Source organism: Chaetodon trifascialis, chromosome 15 (assembly GCF_039877785.1).
Source record: "Chaetodon trifascialis isolate fChaTrf1 chromosome 15, fChaTrf1.hap1, whole genome shotgun sequence".
NCBI lineage: Eukaryota > Metazoa > Chordata > Actinopteri > Chaetodontiformes > Chaetodontidae > Chaetodon > Chaetodon trifascialis.
In genome coordinates, this window is record NC_092070.1 from 11,675,189 (window position 1) to 11,699,597 (window position 24,409).

General features: G+C 42.9%; 1 protein-coding gene across 2 annotated transcripts; it reads left to right on the forward strand.

Moving 5' to 3' along the window:
- The first annotated feature begins 5,963 nt into the window (after nucleotides 1-5,963).
- Nucleotides 5,964-24,400, forward strand: atp2a1 (ATPase sarcoplasmic/endoplasmic reticulum Ca2+ transporting 1). Of its 2 annotated transcripts, XM_070980345.1 has the most exons (26): nucleotides 5,964-6,072; nucleotides 6,178-6,314; nucleotides 7,630-7,647; nucleotides 8,304-8,386; nucleotides 11,175-11,279; nucleotides 13,138-13,276; nucleotides 14,547-14,627; nucleotides 14,728-14,813; nucleotides 15,255-15,410; nucleotides 15,586-15,727; nucleotides 16,873-17,039; nucleotides 17,149-17,237; nucleotides 17,357-17,459; nucleotides 17,553-17,684; nucleotides 18,446-18,571; nucleotides 19,131-19,349; nucleotides 19,459-19,570; nucleotides 19,657-19,880; nucleotides 20,028-20,248; nucleotides 20,516-20,718; nucleotides 21,318-21,403; nucleotides 21,546-21,679; nucleotides 22,339-22,456; nucleotides 22,965-23,082; nucleotides 23,472-23,516; nucleotides 24,179-24,400. In XM_070980345.1, the coding sequence occupies exons 2-25, from the start codon at nucleotides 6,197-6,199 to the stop codon at nucleotides 23,474-23,476; spliced, it is 2,985 nt and encodes a 994-aa protein (XP_070836446.1). In that variant the 5' UTR covers nucleotides 5,964-6,072; nucleotides 6,178-6,196; the 3' UTR covers nucleotides 23,477-23,516; nucleotides 24,179-24,400. The 2 variants fall into 2 exon arrangements, with proteins under 2 accessions (XP_070836446.1, XP_070836445.1); XM_070980344.1 differs by lacking the exon at nucleotides 23,472-23,516.
- Nucleotides 24,401-24,409: the final 9 nt, after the last annotated feature.

Genomic DNA, 24,409 nt, shown 5'->3' on the forward strand with positions numbered 1-24,409 from the left:
AATCACAAGCGCCAAACAACCAGAGTGTTTAATGTGAACCATTACTTTTAAAAAAACATCACTTCTCAGCATGCCATGACTTGACACCCTCATTAATCTTGCACAGATGAGAAATTTCAAGGTAACCATAGTTAGCAAAGGCCTTGAATGGCCAAATGATTGGATTTCATCAGCAGAAAAAGCTGTGTCACAGGAATAGTTTGACACTTTGGGAAGAAAAATGCAAATATACTTTCTAGCACAGACTGAAGAGACTGAAAACCACTCTCATGTCTGTATATGAAGCCACAGCCTGCAGCCACTTATCTTAGCATAACATAAAGACTAAACAGGGGAAAACAGCTAGCCTGACTCTGTGCAAGGTTTAACAAAGTCTTCCTATGAGCTCTTCTATACATATTAATCAAATGAGCCGTGGGTGTGCTGGTGGGCAGATTTTGTTTCTTATGGAGACCGCGAGGTAAGATCTTTCCCCATTTCCAGTCTTTGTGTTAAACTAAGCGGCTGTCTGTCGCTTTAACATACAGACATTCAGTGGTGTCAGTCTTCTCAGCAAGGAAGCAAATAAGCTTATTTCCCCAAAATGTCAAACTCTTCTGTTAACTGCCTTAGTCCTTTCATCAAAAGGAAACAGGGTTTTCTGTTTGCATGTTGAAACGGGAGAATAATATAGTTATTGCAGAGCATGTTAGCACTCATCCCCACCTTGATGTAACCTTCAAGCCTCAGTGTGCATCTAGGGGGGTCTTAGTCTGCAGGGTGTCACATTCTCAAACCTCCCTGAAAGAACACCGAAATTCTGCCAGTGTGTCATAACTGCCTGCCCACATGCCCACTGCACTATTTATACCAGAGGAGCACAACTGCTGCTATAGGTACAGTTACAGTGGGGCACTTCAAACCCCAGCTGCCCCGCCTCAGCTAATAATACAATGCAGTATAAGCACTACCTGCCTACACACACACACACACACACACACACACACACACACATTTGGCTACTTCCTGTATCTATCATGGTGATGAGCAGCCACAGGCAGGCAGTCCTGCCGTGCCCACCCCCCTACACCAAGCCGCCTGCCAACAAGCACTCGTTACATCACGACAGCCTGTCCCCGTCCCAGCTCCAAATCATTATGCACATAATCATTTGAGGGGTAAGGAGAATGTGGTCTATAACTGCAGGGTGTTTGTGGCAGGTGCACAGAGTCCACTGTCAACACAAAGAGACAAACAAGGGAACAAAAAAAGCAAGACGATAATTAAGTCACAGCCGTAAAGTTGAAGGTCTAGAAGTTTGATATTACGCACTTTTATGAGGTAAAACATGATGGCCACCAGGTCCTCCACCCTCCAGAGACACAATTTTGAAAACATATTTCATGTCTTAAAATGGTGTCAAAAATAGACTTATAATCACTTATAACTAGCATTTAGATTTCATGTTTTATGCTCTTCAAGATTGAACAGATTTAATGTGGCTTTTTTGACATTGATGAACAGGCAAAGACCCTTTCACATCAAAGTTACAGGTGTCTTTATGCTACCAATCAAGAGCAAGCACCCTTGACTGCACACAGGTGATCTGCACTGAACTAATGATGTGACTGCTCAAGCCAACAGGCTGCTCCGGTGCTGATTTATGTGTATCTTATTAAAGGAGGGGCAGGCAAATTCAGATCACTTTCTAGCAAAGTTTACATAAAAACTGCTTTGTTTTAATGTTGTTAGACAGTAAAACATGAAAACTTTTTTTCATTTCATGGTAGGCTGCTAGGGCTGCACGGTGGCGCAGCAGGTAGTGCGCGCGCCTCACAGCAAGAAGGTCGCAGGTTCGATTCCCGGGTCGGGCCTTTCTGTGTGTTTGCATGTTCTTCCCGTGCATGCATGGGTTTTCTCTGGGCACTCCGGCTTCCTCCCACAGACCAAAAACATGCTCATTAGGTTAACTGGTGACTCTAAATTGCCCCTAGGTGGAAGTGTGAGTGTGAACGGTTGTGTGTATGTGCTCTGCGATCGGCTGGCGACTGGTCCAGGGTGTACCCCACCTCCCGCCTGTTGACAACCAAGATAGGCTCTGGCCCCCCCACGACCCAGAAAGGGATAAGCGGCATTGAAAATGGATGGATGGATGGATGGTAGGCTGCTACATACAGTATTTCAAGGTATAAAATCTGTTTTCAAAATGACGTCTTAGGTGGTCAGAGACTTGTGGTGGCCATCAAGGTTTAGCCATATTAAATCTACTTTGTAATACAATAAAAACATGAAAACTTCTGAGGGGGTGAATACTTCTTACAGGCCCCCTTTGTGCTTTTGTTTGCTTTAATGTTTTCTGTTGGTTTTGAGCACGTTTCATCAGCAGGTAGATGACTGGTGTGATGAAGGTTTCTGATCAAGCCTTTTACATTTGTTTGTGTTGATTTATTCATCTATAGCTGCAACAGTCAATGAGCTGATTACTAATCAGCTCATTGACAGAGTACTAATTATCCACTGTTTTGTTTCAGCTTTTGAAGCATTGCTGGCATTTTTTTATTTCAATGGTGACTGTAGGGGAGGGCGGGGAGGACAGGGGGACAGCATGCTTTACACTTATGTGCAAAGAAAACAGATTCATTTGTACCTCCCATATTTGTTTTAATTGAAAATAATACGAATAGTGAGAAAGTTAAAGCTTTTTGAAGGACAAAAATGTGTCTATTATGAAAACATATTTAAATTTGTAGATCTTGATATGTTTTGATGTGAGATTTTGAAGAGACTGCAGAACACTGAGGGGTCGACAGTAGAGGACGTCCTGTTTTAGGAGTACTGTGTCCTCTCCCTTGTCCATGATATCCCGGGACTTAAATATCCTTAAGTCAACAGCCACAACAGGAAACATGACATGTTAACCCCCTGCGAGCAATAGCACCTTGAAAACATGAAGTCACAGGTACAACTGCCAAATCTGACCAGCTGGCTTGGCAGCTAACACCAAACAATCACTTCATCAAAGTCAGAGTAAGGTTAAGCAAAGCAAAGCTAATTATTTCAACCAATAATCACATGGATAAGCGCATTTCCATTAAGGTTACGGAAGTAAAATTGCATAAACTGCATGTATATCATTTAGTGATTAAAGCCCCTTATTTTGTTTTAAGATAGGTTTCAGGAAAATGAATTGTGTCATTGCAATATTGAGGTGAAGTGTCCTTTTGACAGCTCAAATGATTGCACGAATGTGTGATGCACACCTAATCATTCTTTCCAAGTAATGATCCCAAACCAGTGTTTCAAGAATTGCCTCCTCACTGTGCAAGAACACTAATACATGTGTGTGTGTGTGTGTGTGTGTGTGTGTGTGTGTGTGTGTGTGTGTGTGTGTACGTGTGTGTGTGCCTCTGCACGGGTGGTGCAGCATTATCACTGCGGTGTTTTATTAGCATTAGAGCACAGTGCTTAGGATGAGCCGCAGTAACCTGATCCCAAAGGGAGATTGAGCTAAATGTCAGTGAGCCACCTTGAGCTTTGCACTGCTACAGTCAGCCTACAACAGTGCCGCCGGGCAGGGGAGGAACACACAGAGGAGCAGCTTAAATGCAGACACTAGCCTGCAGGGAGACAGAGGCAAGAGGCAAATGTTGGGGAAGACAGAAGGAAGAAAAATCAAAGAATAAGAGGTGATGAACCCGCAGGGAGTTAAGATGAGGAATGAGAAAAGGCCAGTGATGAAGGATGATACTCTGATGACAGTGGCTGGTCTGCTTCCCATTGTTTCTCTGGGCTTTTATGGCTATGACAGAGTCCACTTATCATACCACACTGACTGACTGGATAAACAGCATGAATGAGATGCATATATGTTCAGCTTTTTATCAAATGATTAAAAAACAGTGAAAACATCTAAAACTACACTAAGCATCAATGCTCATTTCATTACATTACATATACAATATAATCAAAAAACTTTAATATATGTGTACATAAACTACATTCTGTTTGTTTCTCATCTGATTACAGGTTATTAAAATGGAAAAAAATCTAATTGTACAGTATATTAGAGGGCTCACTGATAAACCCACTGACACAGACAATTATACTTTCCTTTCAGCTCTGCAGAGCATTTTAGAGTCTTTCCTCCGCTCCTGCTGAACGTTGCTTCCAGCAGCAGCAGGCTGCAGTAAAAAACCCTCTAAAACTGTGGTGGTTTAGGAAATTCAGTTCTTTTCCTGTGTGCTGTGGAGAGGTGTGGGGCTTTGTTTCCTGTGTTTCTCCAGGTGGCTGGGAGCTGGCTCCAACACAGCTGGGACTCATCACAATCAAGCACAGCATAAAGACAGTGGACTTCTCCTGCACTGATCTCCAGCTCCAGTGTCTGTGCAACCCACCCCGCCCAGCCTCTTGCCTCCACCTGCTTTGAGTCTCTAGTCCACAACCATCACCACCTAGTTTCACCTGTGCCTCCACCACCACGTGCCCTCTACACAAGTACTCACACCACCTGAGCTCTGCGCTCCAGCATATCTCTGAACTGCTCTTCACCTCAGTACCTCAAGCCTCGCCTGCTATTCCCAGGACTTCCCAGCTATGAGTTTCCTGCATACCTGGAGTCTCCTTTTATTATCCATTCAAATAAATTCCTGTTTTACCCTTGCTCCCTGTCTGCGCATCTGCTATTGAGTCCAAATCCTGCCAAAACGTAACACTAAACAGCAGACACAGATCTGTCATTGCAGGTTTTAAGTTAAAGCTGATTTGCAAGTGATAAGAGGTTCCAGCAGGGTTCCCCTTTGTTTGCATTTGGTCCTGCAACCATACACATCCATTACAGACCATATGTTCTGTCATGTGACATGAGGACAGGACACAAGAGACCAGACAGCCGTAATCGTTGTTCTTTTTTACTACATTATCAGCAATCTGCAGTTAACATGCTTTCCACAGCAATAAAAGGGGCTTAAGTGAACTGAACTCACATGCTGTTCATAGATCCTAAAAGCCTCCTTACCTCCCCCCCCCCATGATACTTCACCCAGCACTGCTCTTTTATTTCCTCCTCTCTCTCCTCCTAACCCTAACCCTTTGCTGCATGTATGTTTGTGTGCTTATGAGGGCATTTCTCTCTGTATAACACCTTCAGGGCATAGCAAAAGCAGAATTCCTGTCGTCTTCCATGTACTGCAGAGGACAAATAAAAGATTTGGGCGTCTAAGTTTTCTCTTGATGTATGCATGTGTTGCCACTGTTGACTGTCCCGCCACTGCTTTATCCTAAAAAAAAAGTGGAAGAAGTATTCAGAACCTTTAATTGAGTAAAAGCACCAACACAACAATTGTAAATGTACTTAAAGTATCAAAAGTGAAAGCATTGTTTCTGCAGAAAAATGCTCGTGTGACTGATATATTATAACATGTATGTATGTATGTATGTATGTATGTATGTATGTATGTATGTATGTATGTATGTATGTATGTATGTATGTAATTGTAATATGTTATGTTAACACTAATAAATCAATGCTGAAGTTGTGTGTTACTGGTGTAGTTGTTTTAACTATATACATTTTTGATAGTTTAATCGAGTGGAGGGGGGTCACCCTTTATCACTTGTTGAGTGTCCACAGACATGTGCACACACATAAACAGAGAAGCACTCTGTCATGTGCTCATGAGTGTCCCCCAACTCTCATTCAGAAAGCCTTTATGTTGCCCCTCCTCAATGTCCCGATCATGCATGTTCTCTCATGCACATCTTATTTCCAGCTTGCCGGGCAGCAGACCCCTCTGCAGTTGTTGCCCTCTCTCACCCCCCCACCCCCTGCCTATTCTTTACCACAGGGCCATCCCTGCCCACCTATTTGTGACGTTCTCAGCCAATGGGGGGTGAGTGCATGGTGAGCAAGCACCAATGGGGCCACTTTTTCATCTGTATAAAACTTTTCAGGACAGTTTGCCGGGTTGCACTTTCTGTCAGTCCAGGGCTCCGCGAGGAGAGCAACAGCCCAGAGAGAGAAGGGGGTAGAGAGAGCAAGTGTGAACGCAGGGGGGTTGCCAGTTTTTAATCCCAATCCCACTCTTCAAGAAAGTGGTGGGTGTACATGGGCTCAGTTGTTGTAACTTTCAGTATCGGGCCGGCTGGGCCGCTCAGACTGATGTGAATGTTTCTGTGTTTTTCTATCCCTTTGTCCTGAAGCCTCTCCGTTTCAGCAAGGATGGAGAACGCACACACCAAAGAGTCAGGGGAGGTCCTGTCCTACTTTGGCGTGACTGAAGACACCGGCCTCTCACCTGAGCAGGTTAAGAAGAACCTGGACAAGTATGGCTTCAACGGTGAGGGCAAGAAAGAGAAAAATGGATGGATGGATGGATGGATGGATGGATGGATGGATGGATGGATGGATGGATGGATGGATGGATGGATGGATGGATGGATGGATGGTGGAAGCAGTTGGATGGAGCATTGGAGAGTGGAAAGAAAGAGTAGTAATGAATGAAGTGGTTGAGGAATCACTAGATGGAAAGGTCCAGAAGGAGGAACATTTGGATTTAGCTTGGAAGACAGAGTGTGAGGCATAAAACAGCGTACCTGAGAGGTGTAGCAAAGATAAAATGGCAGAAGCAAACACTGAGGAGAGAAGAAAGAGAAGGTGGAAGAGGAAAAGCGGTGGGACGACTGACAGATGAACTGGCACTGTGTGTGAGTTTTTCATGATGGTCTAATTAAGGGAAACTATCCGAATGACACAAAGGGGGAGTGATGTTTGTGCAGCAGGTGCTTCAGAGTTTCAGGTTTCTGGCAATCGCTACTGGCTTTAGTTTAGATTGAAGATTCTTAATTTATCTTTTATTTTGAAACTCAAGCATGGCAGCTCATTCTTGACTTTGGAAGCAATTCAAGGTCAACTTACTTACTTACTTCAAACTGCATCTCATAGCCTCAACTCCATCCATTGAAAAAGGCATGAAATGCAACTGAAAGCTCCCAAAAAGGCTCTTAAGAGGACCTTGAGTTCAGATTTGTGCATTTTTTATTTTTTTGCATTCTTTTGGCTATTTGAAGGCCATTTGGTGAAAGTAATATCATTAACAGTGGGTCTGTTCCACTGAGGTGACCCTTTACCTACAATAAATTGAATTGAGCCATCATTAATGTTATTAATTACACATGTGCTTTTTCCTCTGCGACGTGTCAAAGAGCATTTGACTCACAGCAAAGTGTGAATTAAAAAGGCATCTCTGTGAGCAAGCTTTTTACTGTCTAAATTTTTACTGTCTTATCGCTGCATTAAATCATGGAGTATCTCAGCTGACAAATGAATGTTGACAGAGTAACAGCAAATGAGAATAGCAGAGTAATTGGGGTCAGTGTAAAGGTCAGTTACTAAAGTCACCGCGTTTGTGTCATAAACTGGCAGAGGGTCAAGGAGGCCTCAACAAACCAGCTGCTACTTCACGTTCACAGTTCAGGGATGGATGTTAGATCATAGTTTCTGTAATGTGATGTTCAGTTTGTCGTGGTTTGATCCCAAAATGTGTCAAACCGTTTCGTCCTCGCTGACTTTTTACACTGCAAACATTAAAAAATGCAGTAAATGTGACGTGCAGCTTTGCTTTATTAACACTGTGTGTCTCTCTTCACCCACAGAGCTGCCAGCAGAGGAGGGTGAGTCCACTTTAAACACCAGCTTTTTAATTACTCATGATGAACTAAGTGCATCTTTTCACTTTGTCCCACCCGGACACACCTGTTCCCCTCACTTCCTGTGATGATGAGTCATTCATTTAATCCCTGTCATTGACGTCTTGCGCTGTACCAACCAGTGTTAAAACAGAGACCCAAACTGCTAATAATATCTTCATACTGCACACATCTCAAGAAAGCAGTTGATCCAAGGTCATTCAGTTTCTGTGGTTTGGGAGATGTTGGTTGTGTGTCTTCAATAATTAGCATTTATATTTAGCCTGCCTGTCTGCACCAATGGTCTTACAGCTATGATAATTTGACTCAAAGACAAGAAGGACAATATGGAAACCAGTGTTGTGCACACAGAGCATAACAGCACCATATGGATATTTTAGGTGGACATATAACAAAATTACCAATCATTTATCCTTGACTTAATGTTTTCACAACCCTTGTTGGCTAATCTATCTTGCATGCAAAAGCACATGAATTATCAAGATTATATACACATTGCATGATATTTTAACCATTTACCAGGTAAATTTACAAACATATTAACATATAAAGCAAGGAAGCACACAAATGACCCCATATGTTTAAATAGTGTGTGCGATTTTATGTATTTTCTTGAACAGGAAAGACTATCTGGGAGCTGGTGGTGGAACAGTTTGAGGACTTGTTGGTCAGAATCCTACTGCTGGCCGCCTGCATCTCTTTTGTGAGTTTGCTCACTTTTCCCTTCACATGAACCAGAGCATTTGTATCCACTGAGTACTATTTTCCACATAGTAAGATGCACGCTACAGAATGTACATGCAGGGACTCTGCAGAGGTTTAAGAACATCACGTATTTAAGGATCTTTGTCATGTCCACATTTGGAAGGTGCAACATATTTGTTCTTTCCCACTTCACTAAGATTTGGCCCATATAGAGTCTGAATAACTGAATCCAAACAAGAGAAATCCAGACATGCTTCCCTGAGTATGACGTGCAAAGGCCAAGAAAAGAAGAAAGTTTTCTCAAATCTCTCAAGTTAAAGTTCAGGCTTGTTGTTGAACTCTTTATAATAGTCATGCTTCTTTCATGAAATTACTTATTTATATTCGATTTTGATAATAAGCACTTGACATGCACTCTGTAAACTCCTCCTGTATTTTACTCAACATATCTTCCCCTCAAAAGGACTTTTTCATAATCTGATTTAATTATTAGATTGCAGATTATATTATTATATAGAGGATAATTAGTAGAAATCCTGAGACCCCTCAAATTGATTTGTTTTGTCGTGTTTTGTTTTTGACATTTTAGCACAATTTTAAATCGATTAAAACCCTGCATTCAGCCTAATGGTTAGAAGGTGGTATCACTAATCAAAGCACTGCCATGACCTTGCTGCCACTCGTCCGTAACAGCCTCCACCTATCAAATGGTTGTGTTTAAGTTTAGGTCATATTAAGGTCAATGTTTGGCTTGTCTGAATACTGGAGGAGCTGCTTGAGAGACAACAAAGTCATAAACTAGTTGCTCACAGTTGTCGCAAACAAGGTCACCTCTTGTCTCTGCTTCTAAGCAAGGTTCAGTGACGTGATAGGAGTAAAAGAAACAAGGCTGGCAATAACAAAAGTGCATGTTCAGGCTCAATAAAGAACCTGACAGCGACGTGCAAACCCTGAGCTGCATCTTCCCTGACCCCTCCCCTGTTTTCTTTGTGAGTACACGCACCCTCACACATTCAGGCCAATGAACAGAGCGTGTACATCGCTGAGTTATTAAATTACATTTGGATCCATGTCCTCACTCTCATTTACACAAGGAATCCCTCTCTCTCCCTCCCTGCTGCTCTCTCCAAAACAGTTTTGTGGAGGAGAGCAGGCTGGACACATTGTCTTAATCCTCCATCTCTGCCCTCTGGCCTCCCTGCACAGCTGTCACTATGGCCTTAGAAGGCCTGACGGCTGTGTGTGTGTGTGTGTGTGTGTGTGTGTGTGTGTGTGTGTGTGTGTGTGTGTGTGTGTGTGTGTGTGTGTGTGTATTACTTATATTGTGGGGTATAAATCAGTTTACACAGTGGGACAAAATGCAGAACATAAATCATTACATTTTAGGATGAAGGCTTGGGTAAATGTTAGGGTTTGGTAAATGGTGGTTATGATTATGGTTAGGGTAAGTTTCCACGAAATAAATGTAAGTCCTCAAAAGTGATGGAAAAATGACTGTGGGTGTGTGTGTGTGTCTGCACATACAGTATGCATAGCAGGAGCTTTATTTTAAGAAAGTCTCAAGCCAGGACGAGAAACTGTATCCTTGAACAAAGGTCAGGGATGGAAGGAACGAGGGATGGCTTGCAGCAGCAGGAGAGAGTGAAAGACACAGAGGAGGGTGGAGGTGGGGGTGTGGGGGTCGGGGATTGGGTTGCACAATGGCATTGTTTCTTACAATGACAACCGAGAGCAATAGATTCAGAGTCGTATACGGTTTCTAAAAGAGAGAACACTAAATACTGCAAATACATGGTCAACCTATTCATACACACAGGAATGTCCTGCCGCTGAAATGTGCTGACAGGCTCTGACGCTCATTCTGGAGATCGATTGTGTCTTTGAAGAGAAGCAGGGTGAAGACAGACTGGAGAGAGTGAGCTATAGAGCCTATTTTGGGGAAAGGGTGAGAAAAGATGCGAGATGAAAAGCAGGCAAATGAAAACCAGGGCAGACGATGATGATGAGCGAAAAGTGAAATGCTGCAGGAGAAAGATGGAGCCTCCTCTCTCTCTCTCTCTCTCTCTCTCTCTCTCTCTCTCTCTCTCTCTCTCTCTCTCTCCCTCCCTCTCTCTTTCTCTGTGGTTAGCTCTGTGCTCCGCTGGCCTGCAGCTAATCTGTGTCAATGTCAACACGCAGCCTTTCCGAAACAGACCTGTGTTAGTTACTTGGGACCCCCGCTCACAGGGGTGCACACGTGTTTGACTATAGGTTCAGAAAAGAGTCACGTAGAGATTTCACACACAGGATGACATAAGAGGCAACAAAGTGAAATGTCATTCGATCCAGTGATGGCATCATAACAGTCATAAATAGCTGCTAGCCGGGACCATTTTATGTTTATGTTTAACGCTGGACACCCTGAGCAACAGGTGCACAACAGACTTAAAGACACTTGTATCAAGCAGAGAATCACAGGCTTAATGAGAGTAATAATGTGATACTTAACCTCCAAATGAAAGAGTCAGTATCATTAGAACAGAACCATGAGAGGATCCATCATTAGAAATGAAGTAGCTACAATACGTCATGATCAAATGGTGCTTCTATTAAAAAAACATGGGTTTCTTAGGTTTCAGTGTTAGCACCATATTGAGGATGCACCTAACAGCTCTGTTTACTAGTTTTTGAGCAATTGATTAATAATGAAAACTGCCACCAAAACCCCAAATTTAAAAAAAAAATCCTCAGATTTAAGAGGCTGAAAGAAGTGGACGTTCGACATTTTTGTTCTTTGTCTCTCTCAGGTGCTGGCTATGTTTGAGGAAGGTGAGGAAACTGTCACTGCCTTTGTGGAGCCCTTCGTCATCCTCCTCATCCTCATTGCAAATGCTGTTGTCGGAGTGTGGCAGGTCAGTGATGCACACGCACGCACAAACACACACACACTCACACACACACACACAGAGAGAAGAACAATTGCACTCACAAGGACACATACCTGCCCCTGAATGCTGTCTTTTACACACACCTAAATAGACTCTTATACTTAGTAACAGTCACACACAATAAATCATACTCGATGGCGGCCTGTTCAGGTCGCAGCCCGTGTCCTTTACAGAGAGCACACACTCCTACCAGAGCTCAAAGTTCAAGGGAATCTAGAAACAGAGGCCTGACGTCAGCAGGGGGTGAAAAGGTGAAAGGTTAAGCCAACGGGTGTGAGTGAAGGGGAGAGGGGAAGGGGGCGATGGCGGACTGGGACTCGTCCTGCCTTGAAGGCTCAAACGGAGTCTGCTTTGTCACAATCCGCACTGTGCAATCCACAGTAAAAATACAGAGGGACGCTCGGGTTACCACAGGCCTGCGGTGTGGGTGTGTGTCTGTGCGTGGTAGGGCGGTTCATATCAACCCTGCGGCAGTCATTTGGAAACTATGCACAAGGATTCACACATGGGGGGTATGGGGGAGAATGGAGAGAGGGAGGGCGGCTGGCATAAGTTGGGCTTTACACTTTGAGGCGGTCGAGGGCAGCCTTGGAAGAAACCACAGACTGAGCTGAACATCGGCCCGTTTGACTCCTCTGATCAACCTGTTGTTGAAGCTTGAGACAGAGAGACACCTCACACTGCAAACACGTGTGGTGGTCACTGAAGATTTGTGAAATTAGAACTATGACTGTCTTTGTGCTCCTATTCTATGATATGTATGTACTTAATTTATGTAAAGACTGACTTCACACTCGATCTTGCTTCAACTGTTAATCGTTTTGACATGTTTATGGGCTGATTGGGTGGTTAACCACACCTGTCATAACAGAAACTAATTGGCATATACTGTGCATGTAGAGACCCAACTGGGATCCAAATATTGTCTATTTAAAAACATTTGTGGTTTAAAGCTAGTGTGCAGCCGTCACTCATTTTATTAATAACTCTTTCATTGAAAACCTTTTGTTTTTCATTCAGCTTCTTCAGGGCTCAGTTGGAAAAATGTGATGTCATATTTCCATGCACCAATCAGGATTTAGCAACATTTGACTCAGGATCAGATGATGGTTGTTGAGTTTGTTGGCTCATGCCAGCGCTGTCAAACTTAGCTGACCAAACAAAAACCCTCACAGCCATGATATGGCACTCTAGCTGAGTTTTGAGTGTTTAACTGAAAAGAAATATTATCTAAAGATTTGCTTTTCCTCAAACTTCAACTTTGATTGCAGCTTCTTCAGTCATGAGTATTTAATTTTTAACAGAAATACTTAAAAACCAAGAAATCCAAACCAAGTTTCCAAGGGCTTTAAACATTGTAGATAAAATTAAAAAAAATAGAATAGCAAGAAATTGTTATACAATATTTGGCTTCAGATGTTATGTAGACTGTAGCAGATGCTCTCACTTTTAATATGAAACCACAGGAAACAGACAAAACAACAGGGAAATCTGAAATGCAATCAAATGCAACAATATGCCAAGAGTTACCAACTCGAGTAATTTTTACCAGTTAAATCATCACCACCTGACTGATAAAAATACTTTGCTGGAAATGTATTGCAGGAATATTCCATCATGTGAGGGGCTCATTGCATGAGTGGAATAAATGGTCTCAATCAAAGTCTCCTTCAAAAGCAATCCAAGGAACACTGTGTGGTTTATACAAAAGCAATATGGAGTTTCATATTCTAATGCACAGGAGCGAATGACACACTCAGGGAGGTCATGGCACCAAAATAACCATATTTTATGTTGTGTTCTCTGTGCATTTTTGCAACAGGAGCGCAATGCAGAGAGTGCCATTGAGGCTTTGAAGGAGTATGAGCCTGAGATGGGGAAAGTTTACCGCGCAGACAGGAAGAGCGTGCAAAGAATCAAGGCCAGGGAGATTGTTCCTGGTGATGTGGTGGAGGTTTCCGGTAAGTTTCCCAGAACTGAACTCTTTCCTTTAGCCCATCCAGCACCTGAAAACACTGTCAGACTGTAATGTGGCTGCTGCAGTGATCGTCACAGAGTGTCTATACGTGGTGTAGGAGACATCATTGTGGTCAACTCCTTAAGAACATAACAGCTCAGCTCCCAGGTAAAACTATCAGAGCAGGTTAAAATAAGGACATCCTGTAATTTGTAGGATTTGCTAAGTATGCTAAGTTTAGCCACACATGGTTAGAGGTCAAAAATTAAATGTCTGTATGTGCTGTGTAATCACCGTGTTATATAGGAGAGGACAGAGTGTCTGCCCTATTCTTCACACTACACAATTTTAGCATGCACATTATTGTGCAATTATAAAATAAAGCGCAATTCTAGAACACAGAAGTAGCATGTAAAAACTATGATCATACATGCAGCACAGCCACTTGGAAAAGTTAAAAATGGAGCCACTGTGGTCAGTGTCTTTTCCTTTCAGGAGATGAGTAAGCAAAACAAGCAGCAGAGGACACTGAGAAATTAAATCAATTAATCATCAAGAAAATAACAAAAAGGTTCTGATGTCGCAAAAGATTGTGTGAAAGTCAGTCATGTGTATAATGCATGGTACGGTGGATACTCACTTTCTAAAAAAATCAAGCTTCTCCGGGTCCTATAGCTACTTGGCTCATGCGCTCATATACTTCAAAAGAGTCACATGCACGTGTGTGTGTGAGAGCACATGGCTCCTGATGTCCTTGAGAGTGAACATGGGCCCTTTTAAGGCAGTGACAGAATAAAGGGGTGGAGGGGAACTGAAGGAACTTGCTGCAGGAACAAAAAAAAACAAGCTTGAGTATAAATACACTTAATATCAACGGCCGGACTCGCTCCTCTGTCTCTCCCTCTCCCTCTGTTTGCTGTACACCTGTTCTTTTCATTTCATGATCTCCCCAAGGTCTCCCTCTCCCTCTGTCTCTGACTGTGGTATCAGTTTTCAACAACAACACTGTCCATCCAGAGCACTAAAACCAGTAAATCAACCCTGCACCACCACCATCTATTGTGCTGTAATGCTGCAGTCAGTTGATATAAAACTGTACTGCTACTACTCATGCACATGAAGTCAAAAGGCTGAATTAAACTGTATTGTAATTGCATTTCTGTGTGTGTGTGTGTGTGTGTGTGTGTGTGTGTGTGTGTGTGTGTGTGTGTGTGTGTGTGTGTGTGTGTGTGTGTGTGTGTGTGTGTGTGTGTGTGTGTGTGTGTGGACAATAGTCGGTGACAAAGTGCCAGCTGACATCAGGATCATCTCCATCAAATCCACAACACTGCGCGTGGACCAGTCCATTCTTACTGGTAGGTGACAGGGGCCAGATGGACAGGCAAAAAAAAAAATGTGTATTTGAAGTCTGCTTCCGTCCCTGACCACTCCACCCAAAACCTGTGTCTCTCATAGGTGAGTCTGTCAGTGTGATCAAGCACACCGATTCTGTCCCTGACCCCAGAGCCGTCAACCAGGACAAGAAGAACATGTTGTTCTCTGTGAGTCTTTTTCTGCATTCTATTCAACCCTTTCCTCCAAAGGAACAATGATATCAATTACATCTGTAATTTCCCTGCTGGGACATGCAAAAATGTTTGCAACACCTTTCTCACAACAATAATGCTAACATGCTAATATGTTTAGTAGATATTATGTAATGCATTACAAATCTTTAGAAGTTTTTTCATAGTACCCAAGGACATAGTGTTAGCCCAATTAATGTTAATGAACTAGCTTGGTTAGCTGCAGCTATTCAAAAATATGTTGTGCTATAGTAAAAGTCAGGAGATCACTAAAATCTCCAAGATTCATTATCTTTGAACGATAAATTTCTGTTCAAAGTTTCATGGCAATCGATCTCATACTTCAGATATTTCAGTCTGTTTGGTGCAAACTGACCAGCTAACTTCCCAATGGTTTTCCCCTGTCTTAAAATTCAGGGCACCAATATTGCCGCTGGGAAAGCCACTGGTATTGCTGTCGCAACTGGTGTCTCCACTGAGATCGGTAAGATTCGTGACCAGATGGCTGCCACTGAGCAGGAGAAGACCCCTCTGCAGCAGAAACTGGACGAATTTGGAGAGCAGCTGTCCAAGGTGGGTGAGACAGAAAAGGCCTTCTGAAACTATACCACCACAGCAACAGTTCTCATCGATTTATTCATTTTGTAAAAATCTCAAAATGTAATACTCTTTTAAATGAATTAAGATAGACGATTTGTCAATAGTACAAACTACGACTAATGTCTCCTTCTGACTGCCTGTCCTCCAGGTCATCTCCCTCATTTGTGTGGCTGTGTGGATAATCAACATTGGCCATTTCAATGACCCTGTCCATGGAGGCTCCTGGATCCGCGGTGCTATCTACTATTTCAAGATTGCTGTGGCTCTGGCTGTGGCTGCCATCCCTGAAGGTAAGCCCCTGGGATTAACTTCCATTTGGTTGCCCAAGAAGGTTATCATATCTGAGATTCATCTTGTGTAGCTCATCCATATGATGCTGCAGCTACCAGTCCATTAAAAATTCAACTGTGGCTTATGCTTGAGCTTCACAATATCATACAGCAATGTACAGTTGTTGTATTTTTAAAGGGAATACCACCAATTTTACTTTGTTTACAGAGTACTGTTCAAGTCCGTTTACAGATCTTGGGTACTAGTACTGCATCTAGTATGTTTATGTTTTGAAGTCTCAAACCAAGAAGAATACAAATCTTTCTTTATTTTGGCAGATGAGGCAAACATAACATATTTATTTTTCTTCCAAGCCTTTCAGAGTGCTCTCAGTTGAGTTGTGCTTCTGCAGGTCATTGTCTGGCCAGGGATCTCTGCCCAGTCTTTTGGTCATGACCCAACTCCAAGAGCAGATGAAAGTTGGATAGACATTTGGTCAATAAATCAAGACCATGCCTAGTTAGTCAGCTCTGTCTTTATATCTAACTGCTTTGTCCTCAGTTGTGATTAGGACCCTAAAAATCATCAAACTCCTATAATTGAAACAGCCTCTTTTTTGCTGCCTGTTCTGGGACAGAAACTGTCTGGCATTTGGAGGTGCCCTCACAAAACAGTCAGCTACAAACTGTGCCAATGCTCATCAGAGACCACAGTCCGATGATGTCAAAAGGACAACATCATCTGCAAACACAGATGCCATCATAATGTCACTAAACTGGACATGCTCCAGACTTTCTCCACACCATTGTCAGAGCTGATTTTTGCCAAGAGTCTGAACACAGATCTGACTGAATGGCTTGCAGCAGCCCCCTCCCACAGGAATGCCTTGGAGAACTCAGTAGTTTGGGTGTGCTCCAGCTGATGTGTTAGAGGCTGTCAAGGGACCACCACTATTGTCAGCCTGCCCAGCAGCAGAGTCCCTAAAGTCCAGGTGGTTTTGAACAGACATGTCAGATTATTCTTTCTTTTCACCTGGGGCTCTTTGGCTTAAGAAGTTCCTCTTAATGTTTTCTTCACTTTTCAACCTGTCCTACCTGTTTTAAAGCAATGACTTTGTATTTCATTCAGTACCTCTCTGCTGAATATCTCCTTCTGTTCATCGCAGGTCTGCCTGCTGTCATCACCACCTGCCTGGCTCTGGGAACTCGTCGTATGGCCAAGAAGAATGCCATCGTCAGAAGCCTGCCCTCTGTAGAGACCCTGGGCTGCACCTCAGTCATCTGCTCCGACAAGACCGGTACCCTCACCACCAACCAGATGTGTGTAACTAAGGTAGGTTCATAGTCACTCACGTTCATTTTCTATTCAGAAAGTCTGCTTGTGACTGAAAAGAGCAGATCTAATGCAGAAAGTGCACTTTTTTTGTCATGTTTCCATGCAGATGTTCATCATTGATAAAGTCGACGGTGACAGTGTTTCCCTTGGTCAGTTTGACATCTCTGGCTCAAAGTACACCCCTGAGGGTGAAGTGTAAGTGTCAAAAGAATTAAAAGTTAATGTTACAAGACTGTGCAGACACAGAAACACCATAAACCATTCTTGAACAACAATGCATTGACTGAATATTTTTGCCAATCATATTCTCCTAGTACAAGGAACGGCATGTCTGTGAAGTGCGGACAGTACGACGGACTGGTTGAGCTGGCTACCATCTGCGCTCTGTGCAATGACTCTTCTCTGGACTACAATGAGGTCTGCAGAGCATTCAGGAAACATTTATGTTAGCATGTAACCCACCATCAACTTTAATATGCACTTTGTCTTTCATATTTCTCCATGATGTAGTCCAAGGGTATTTATGAGAAAGTGGGTGAGGCCACTGAAACCGCCCTATGCTGTTTGGTGGAGAAGATGAACGTGTTCAACACTGAAGTGCGCGGTCTGTCCAAGGTGGAAAGGGCAAACACTTGCTGTTCTGTAAGTCCACAAAAGATTCCATATATAAAGTGTGTTATCATATACACAAACACATTTTAGTGTAACGTAGAGGACAGCTGCATTCATCTACAAATTGAAGTGTTACCTAAGAATTTACAGGTAAATTCATGGCAGCTTTATCCACTTAACTATAATCACTATAATCTCTAGTCAAAATTTCATAAACAATGGCTCAAATGATTACTTGCATGTGACAGGGGTTGCTCATAGTGGCAAACCAACTTATCAGAGGTCAACACAGCTCTACAGAGTTTTGTCACTTTCTTCATCTAATTGTTTAGGTCTCATAGCACAGCTCTCATAGCACTGTTACCAAACGCAGCAAACAGCTGTTTTCAGTGGAAAAGCTCTAAAAACCAATTCTATACTACGTCAGCACCAAACAGCAGACAGACACAGTTAGTTAGTGGTGCACTTAGCAGGTAAACAGTCAGATATCTCCCTCAGGAGTTTGTAGAGACCAAAAATAGAGCTAAAATTGAATGACTATTGGACTTAATTCATCTGGTGGCCAGTAAAACTCCAATGAAAGATAAAGTTGCTCTGTATCTGCTGGATGTGTAACTAGGCAACTGTTTGCTAACAAGTTCGCGGTATCAACTGAAAAGGTGATTATGTGTCAATGTCCACTGCACCCAAGTGGTCAAAAAAGTTATTGCAGGTTTGACTAGCGCAAAAAGTTACAAACATTAACTAATAGATGCGCTAGACTCAACCTTCATTTTTTCATTTTCTAACAGGTGATCAAGCAGCTGATGAAGAAGGAGTTCACCCTGGAGTTCTCCAGAGACAGGAAGTCTATGTCAGTTTACTGCTCTCCTGCCAAGTCCGCCAAAGCCCCTGTGGGAAGCAAGATGTTTGTCAAAGTGAGCATGTGATCCAAGACATGTAGCACACAAAAACTCAACAAATCTTAACCTTACGATGATGAAAAGTTAAGGGATCCCAAAAGTTATTATGATTCATCCTGAGGGCACATGAATGTCTGAACCAAATGTCATGGCAATCCATTCAATAATTGTTGAGATATTTCACTTAAAGCCACAAATGTGCCCTTCACAGTGGCACTACAGGAAAACTCAAAGGATCATCAAAATCAGTCAGATACGTTGTTTGGGGTCCATGAATATCTGCCCAAACTTTCATGCCAACTAGCTGTGGAGATATTTCGGTCTAGACTGAAGTGATGGACCAGCTAAGTAGCACAGCCGTCCCTACAGCCATGCCACTAGGAAAATAAAATATTTAAATTTAGGGACTATGAAAGCCTCAGAACACAAATTATGACATTATAATAAAACCAAGCCATGCCAGACAAAGTGTCTAAATTCAAAAGATTTGGTCTAAAAGGAGTTCAAGTCAATCAAGTCACATATTATAGCATATACTGTATGTTGATAATGATGTTGTATGTTGTGTTAACAGGGTGCTCCAGAAGGTGTCATTGACCGCTGTGCGTATGTTCGTGTGGGCACCAACCGTGTACCCCTGACTGGCCCAGTCAAAGACCACATCATGTCTGTCATCAAGGAGTGGGGCACCGGGCGCGACACCCTCCGTTGTTTGGCACTGGCCACCCGCGACACACCCCTGAGGAAGGAAGAGATGAACCTGGAGGACTCAACCAAGTTTGCAGACTATGAGGTGGGTGACGTTCAAGCAGATGTGATATAGCACCAACATTCAGCGTCTCCCTGGTCGCAGCATTTGAAGCTCTTTTAACCAACCTTTTTTGTTCTTACTTTTTCTCTAGACTGACTTGACTTTTGTGGGCTGTGTTGGCATGCTGGACCCTCCTCGTAAGGAAGTCATGAGTTCCATCGAGCTGTGCAGGGCAGCTGGTATCCGCGTCATCATGATCACTGGTCAGTACGCAAATTATAGTCTCAATGTTTAAGAAATCAGGCAAGACTCAACAGAAAGAATAAAATCTTAATTTCTCTCCCCCCAGGTGACAACAAAGGCACAGCGGTGGCTATCTGCCGTCGTATTGGCATCTTCTCTGAGGATGAGGATGTCACTGGCAAGGCCTTCACTGGTCGTGAGTTTGATGACCTCTCTCCATATGATCAGAAGAACGCTGTCCGAAAGGCTTGTTGCTTTGCCAGAGTGGAACCGTCCCACAAGTCTAAGATCGTTGAGTTCCTGCAAGGCTTTGATGAGATTACTGCCATGGTGAGATGACGAAGAGCACTTTGTTGTGTTTCTTGACCATTAAAATGCAATGAAACCATTTGCCTTGAAATGTAGGGTGGCAAATATGATAACTGATCGTCGGTTGATGCATTATTCCTCTCCATTTTCCTTCAACCCTTCACTAAGACTGGTGACGGAGTGAACGATGCCCCTGCCTTGAAGAAGGCGGAGATTGGCATCGCCATGGGCTCTGGCACTGCCGTTGCCAAGTCTGCCTCTGAGATGGTCCTGGCTGACGACAACTTCTCTTCCATCGTGTCCGCTGTTGAGGAGGGCAGGGCCATTTACAACAACATGAAGCAGTTCATCCGCTACCTCATCTCCTCCAATGTAGGCGAGGTCGTCTGGTGAGTACATCATACTTGTGTCGATCAGGTCTGATAATCACTATTTCTTGTGTGAAACCTGTTGGACAGTTTGACTTGTCATAGGATGACAAGCACAGGTGAAATACGTTTTATTAACAATGACTCAGTTCCATTAAGTATCCCAATAAAACGTGAACACGTCAATATAATCATATTTAGCCTGAGACACAAGTCTTTGCTGAAAACAAGAGAGACAAGAAGAAGGACTGTATCAAAATTAAGAAAGTATTCTGCTCACTCCTTCAGTATCTTCTTGACGGCCGCCCTGGGTTTGCCCGAGGCTCTGATCCCTGTGCAGCTGCTGTGGGTCAACCTTGTGACTGACGGTCTGCCTGCCACTGCGCTGGGCTTCAACCCCCCTGACCTGGACATCATGGGCAAAGCCCCCCGATCCCCCAAAGAGCCCCTCATCTCTGGCTGGCTCTTCTTCAGATATTTGGCCATTGGAGGTACAACACATTTATGCTGTCGCTCTCAGTGACATGAAATATTCTGTTAGATTATTCTGTTAATAGACTGTTTCCTGCCTTTATATGAAATACCACGTTTCAATTTTTGTCTTGATTTGTTTGATATTACTGATACTGCAGATAAATTCCTCATCCCCTGGTTGTTGAATTGTTGAATTTCCTTCGGCCTATCAAAAATAGCCTCCAACCAATCATTGAAAGGACCAGTGCGTAGGATTTAGTGATATCTTGCAGTGAGGTTGCAGATTACATTCATTTGGACACATTCACCCCTCCTTTTCCAAGCATGTAGGAGAACCAGAATCGCCCAAAATGTCTTCTCTAGAGCCAGTGTTTGGTTTGTGCATTCTGGACTACTGTAGAAACATGGTGGTGCAACATGGTGGACTAGAGGATCAATAATGAACAGAAGAGACTGCCATATTCTGTCAATACTGTAGATCTTACACACTGGTCCTTTAAAAGAACACTTACACACATACTTGAGTATTTGAACTTCTGTCACAGGTTCCTTCCTGGATACCTAATTTGTCTCTTTGGATGCAATTTCTTATTCAACACTGTAATATCTCTTCCAGGTTATGTTGGTGCTGCAACTGTTGCAGCAGCTGCCTGGTGGTTCCTGTACAGTGATGATGGCCCAATGGTCACCTTCCACCAGCTGGTTGGTATCAAACATCAAACCCTGTGGTACCCTAACATACAGTCCATCCGGCTGCTGTTACTTCAACCTTTTAATGAAAAGTTCCAGCACCTCTTTACAAGCTCAGAGGCTGAATAATGAATGTTTCTATTTTCCCTCTCAGTCACACTTCATGCAGTGCAGCGAGGACAACGAGGACTTTGCCGGAGTCCACTGTGAGGTGTTTGAGGCTGCTCCTCCAATGACCATGGCTCTGTCTGTGCTGGTGACCATCGAGATGTGCAACGCTCTGAACAGGTCTGACTACACCGTCAACTCATACGGCATTGTGGGTACTTTCACCCAAGCGCTAAACCACACCACTGTTATTGGAAATTAGCTGATTTTCTATCCAGTGGTGGAATGAAACAAAGAACATTTACTCAAGTCGTTTTTTTAAGTCACTTGTTCTTGAAAATTTCCATTTTATGCAACTTTATACTTACTTATTTTATAGAGCTTACTATAGTGAGTAAAATACAACTTAAATCAGTAATAACAATGCAAATAATAGCATCACACTTACAGGGGTCATTTTTCTGCACTGAGTAATTGATCCCTAAAGTGTATTTTACTAATAATGCTTGTGGGTACATTAAATTATGTGATATTTTCAATGTTGGTCATTTCTCATAATGAAGCACTGTAGTACTGCTACTTTTACTTTTAAAGGGTCTTAGTATTTCCTCCTCTAGCTTTTGGACAAAAATGCTCTCTGTCACTATGTCACGTGGGACATTCTCCCTTAATATTCACCATGTGATTATCAGGGCTGACATTGTTCACAACCTTCTCCTACATTCACCTCAGCACACAGACACACTCTTTCATATGCCGTCACACATTATCAGTCTGCATTAACGTACCCCTCCGCCTCCCCATCCAACCCCACCTTCCTCCTCCTCCCTCCCCCCCAGCTTGTCTGAGAACCAGTCCCTGGTGCGCATGCCCCCCTGGAGCAACGGCTGGCTGGTGGGCGCCATGAGCCTCTCCATGTCCCTTCACTTCATGATCATCTACGTCGACCCCCTGCCCGTGAGTCTGGCCTCCTGCACTACAGCCCTCTTCTCCAAAGCAAACATCCATCTCCCTCTGCTCCTCCCTCACACACAGCTCACACGCTGCCTCTCCAACCTCCATGTTCTCTCTCACATTCTCATTGCTTAAATACTGCCTGATGACGCACCGCCCAGTTGCTCCAAGTTACTAACAGAGAGATAACTTTCCACATGATAACTTTCCACAATGTTTTCAGATCTTTCTATGTCTTCACACAATTCTGGGGGAATACTTTCAATTGAGTATTTTAAAATAAATCTAAATGAGCAAGCTGAAGCAGTCTGAAACAAATTCACAGAAATGGTCATGAATTCAATCTGATGTTCACTGATCTCTAGTGGTCACAGTTGGAAACTACAACTCATTCTTCAGTGGGAATAATACAGACACGTTTACTATTAATACTATCATTATCCCACAGCTGTTTGTTACTGCTGGTTATGCACGTAGTTTGGCAGCTTTAACACGGTGCTCCCATCCACAGATGATCTTCAAGCTCACTCACTTGAATGTGGAGCAGTGGGTTATGGTGCTGAAGCTCTCCTTCCCCGTCATCCTCATTGATGAGGTTCTCAAGTTTGTGGCTCGCACATATCTGGAGGGTAAGTTAAACACATTGACTGTTTACCAAGTTCCTCCTTTATTCTGTCAGTATGATGTTCATAGAGCACACTGTATCCAAAAAACAAATGTGATCATATATCTACAGGTGAGGTTTGAGTTATAAACTGCACTCCTCCTCCTTTTCACCTGAACTCGTGCCACCAAATCCCCTTTTTCTTGATTTTATTGATGCAAGAATTTACCTCCCATAAAATTAAATGTCTTTTAATATCTGTGATTTTAACCTCTCTTCCCTCTTTTCTTATTCCTGACACAGTTTAATTCTCTGCCACCCTCTTTACTCTAATCTCTGTTGACTCTGATGACATTGATCTAATTTTCCTTTCCCTGGATGCTCTTTTTCACCATTTCCTCCCTGACAATCCAGTCTAAACCTGTTCCTCCCTCCTCCATACCCCTGTAACACAACAAGGTATTCCCCTGACTCATGCAAAGGTTTCAGTACTCTGCATCGTGCACATCTTGAAAGTTTCATGCTGGGTACTGTACATGTTCTTTTGGAGTCTTTTTGGACTAACACATCTGGATCCTGAGTGCAGCAGCGATCAGTCAGCTGGCTGTGCATCTGTCATGAACTACCATTAGAAATCTAATAACTGGTCTCAGCATCATACATACTGTTGCATAGTTGGTTACTTTAGCTTATTTCTCAAAGTAGTTTCTAGATGCTCTGAAAGCAGAAATAGTCAAACGTCAGTTAGCACATAATCCATCTAATATTGTGCATTTTGCTAACAAGATTAAACATAATCAAAATGTCTCTAAATTATTTGTCAAACACATCATGCATGCTCAGCTGTGATTATAAAATGAAGCCAATTTCTTGACAGTTCTCACATAAAAACATGCTTCAAGTCTGATTTTGTCACTTACATTTCTCACAATTTGTGGAAGTCTTCTACTGAGTTTAACTGGAACTAATACCACTATGTGTCACTGACGAGCTAATTGACTAAAAATTTGAAAAGATAACAAATCAAATGAGCGTATTTCCCCAAAATTTAAACAAATGAACTAATCACCCTCAATGCATTGACATCACCTCAACTGACTGACGTCTGTTTTCGTATCCAGGGAAAGTCTAGAGGCAAAAAGGACAGAGGCTGAAGCAGAGAGAGAGCTGAGACACAGAGGACGGCGAGAAAAGGCTGAGCGCTCCCACCGAAAGAGAGCAGCCAACAGCCCCTCGACGTGATCAAAACATTGAGTGGCATGAATACAAAAGAAAACACATCAGCCACCTGAAAATACACCAAAAAAAAGCTGCAAAATATTTTTTCTGTGTATGTACTGAAGTTAATATAT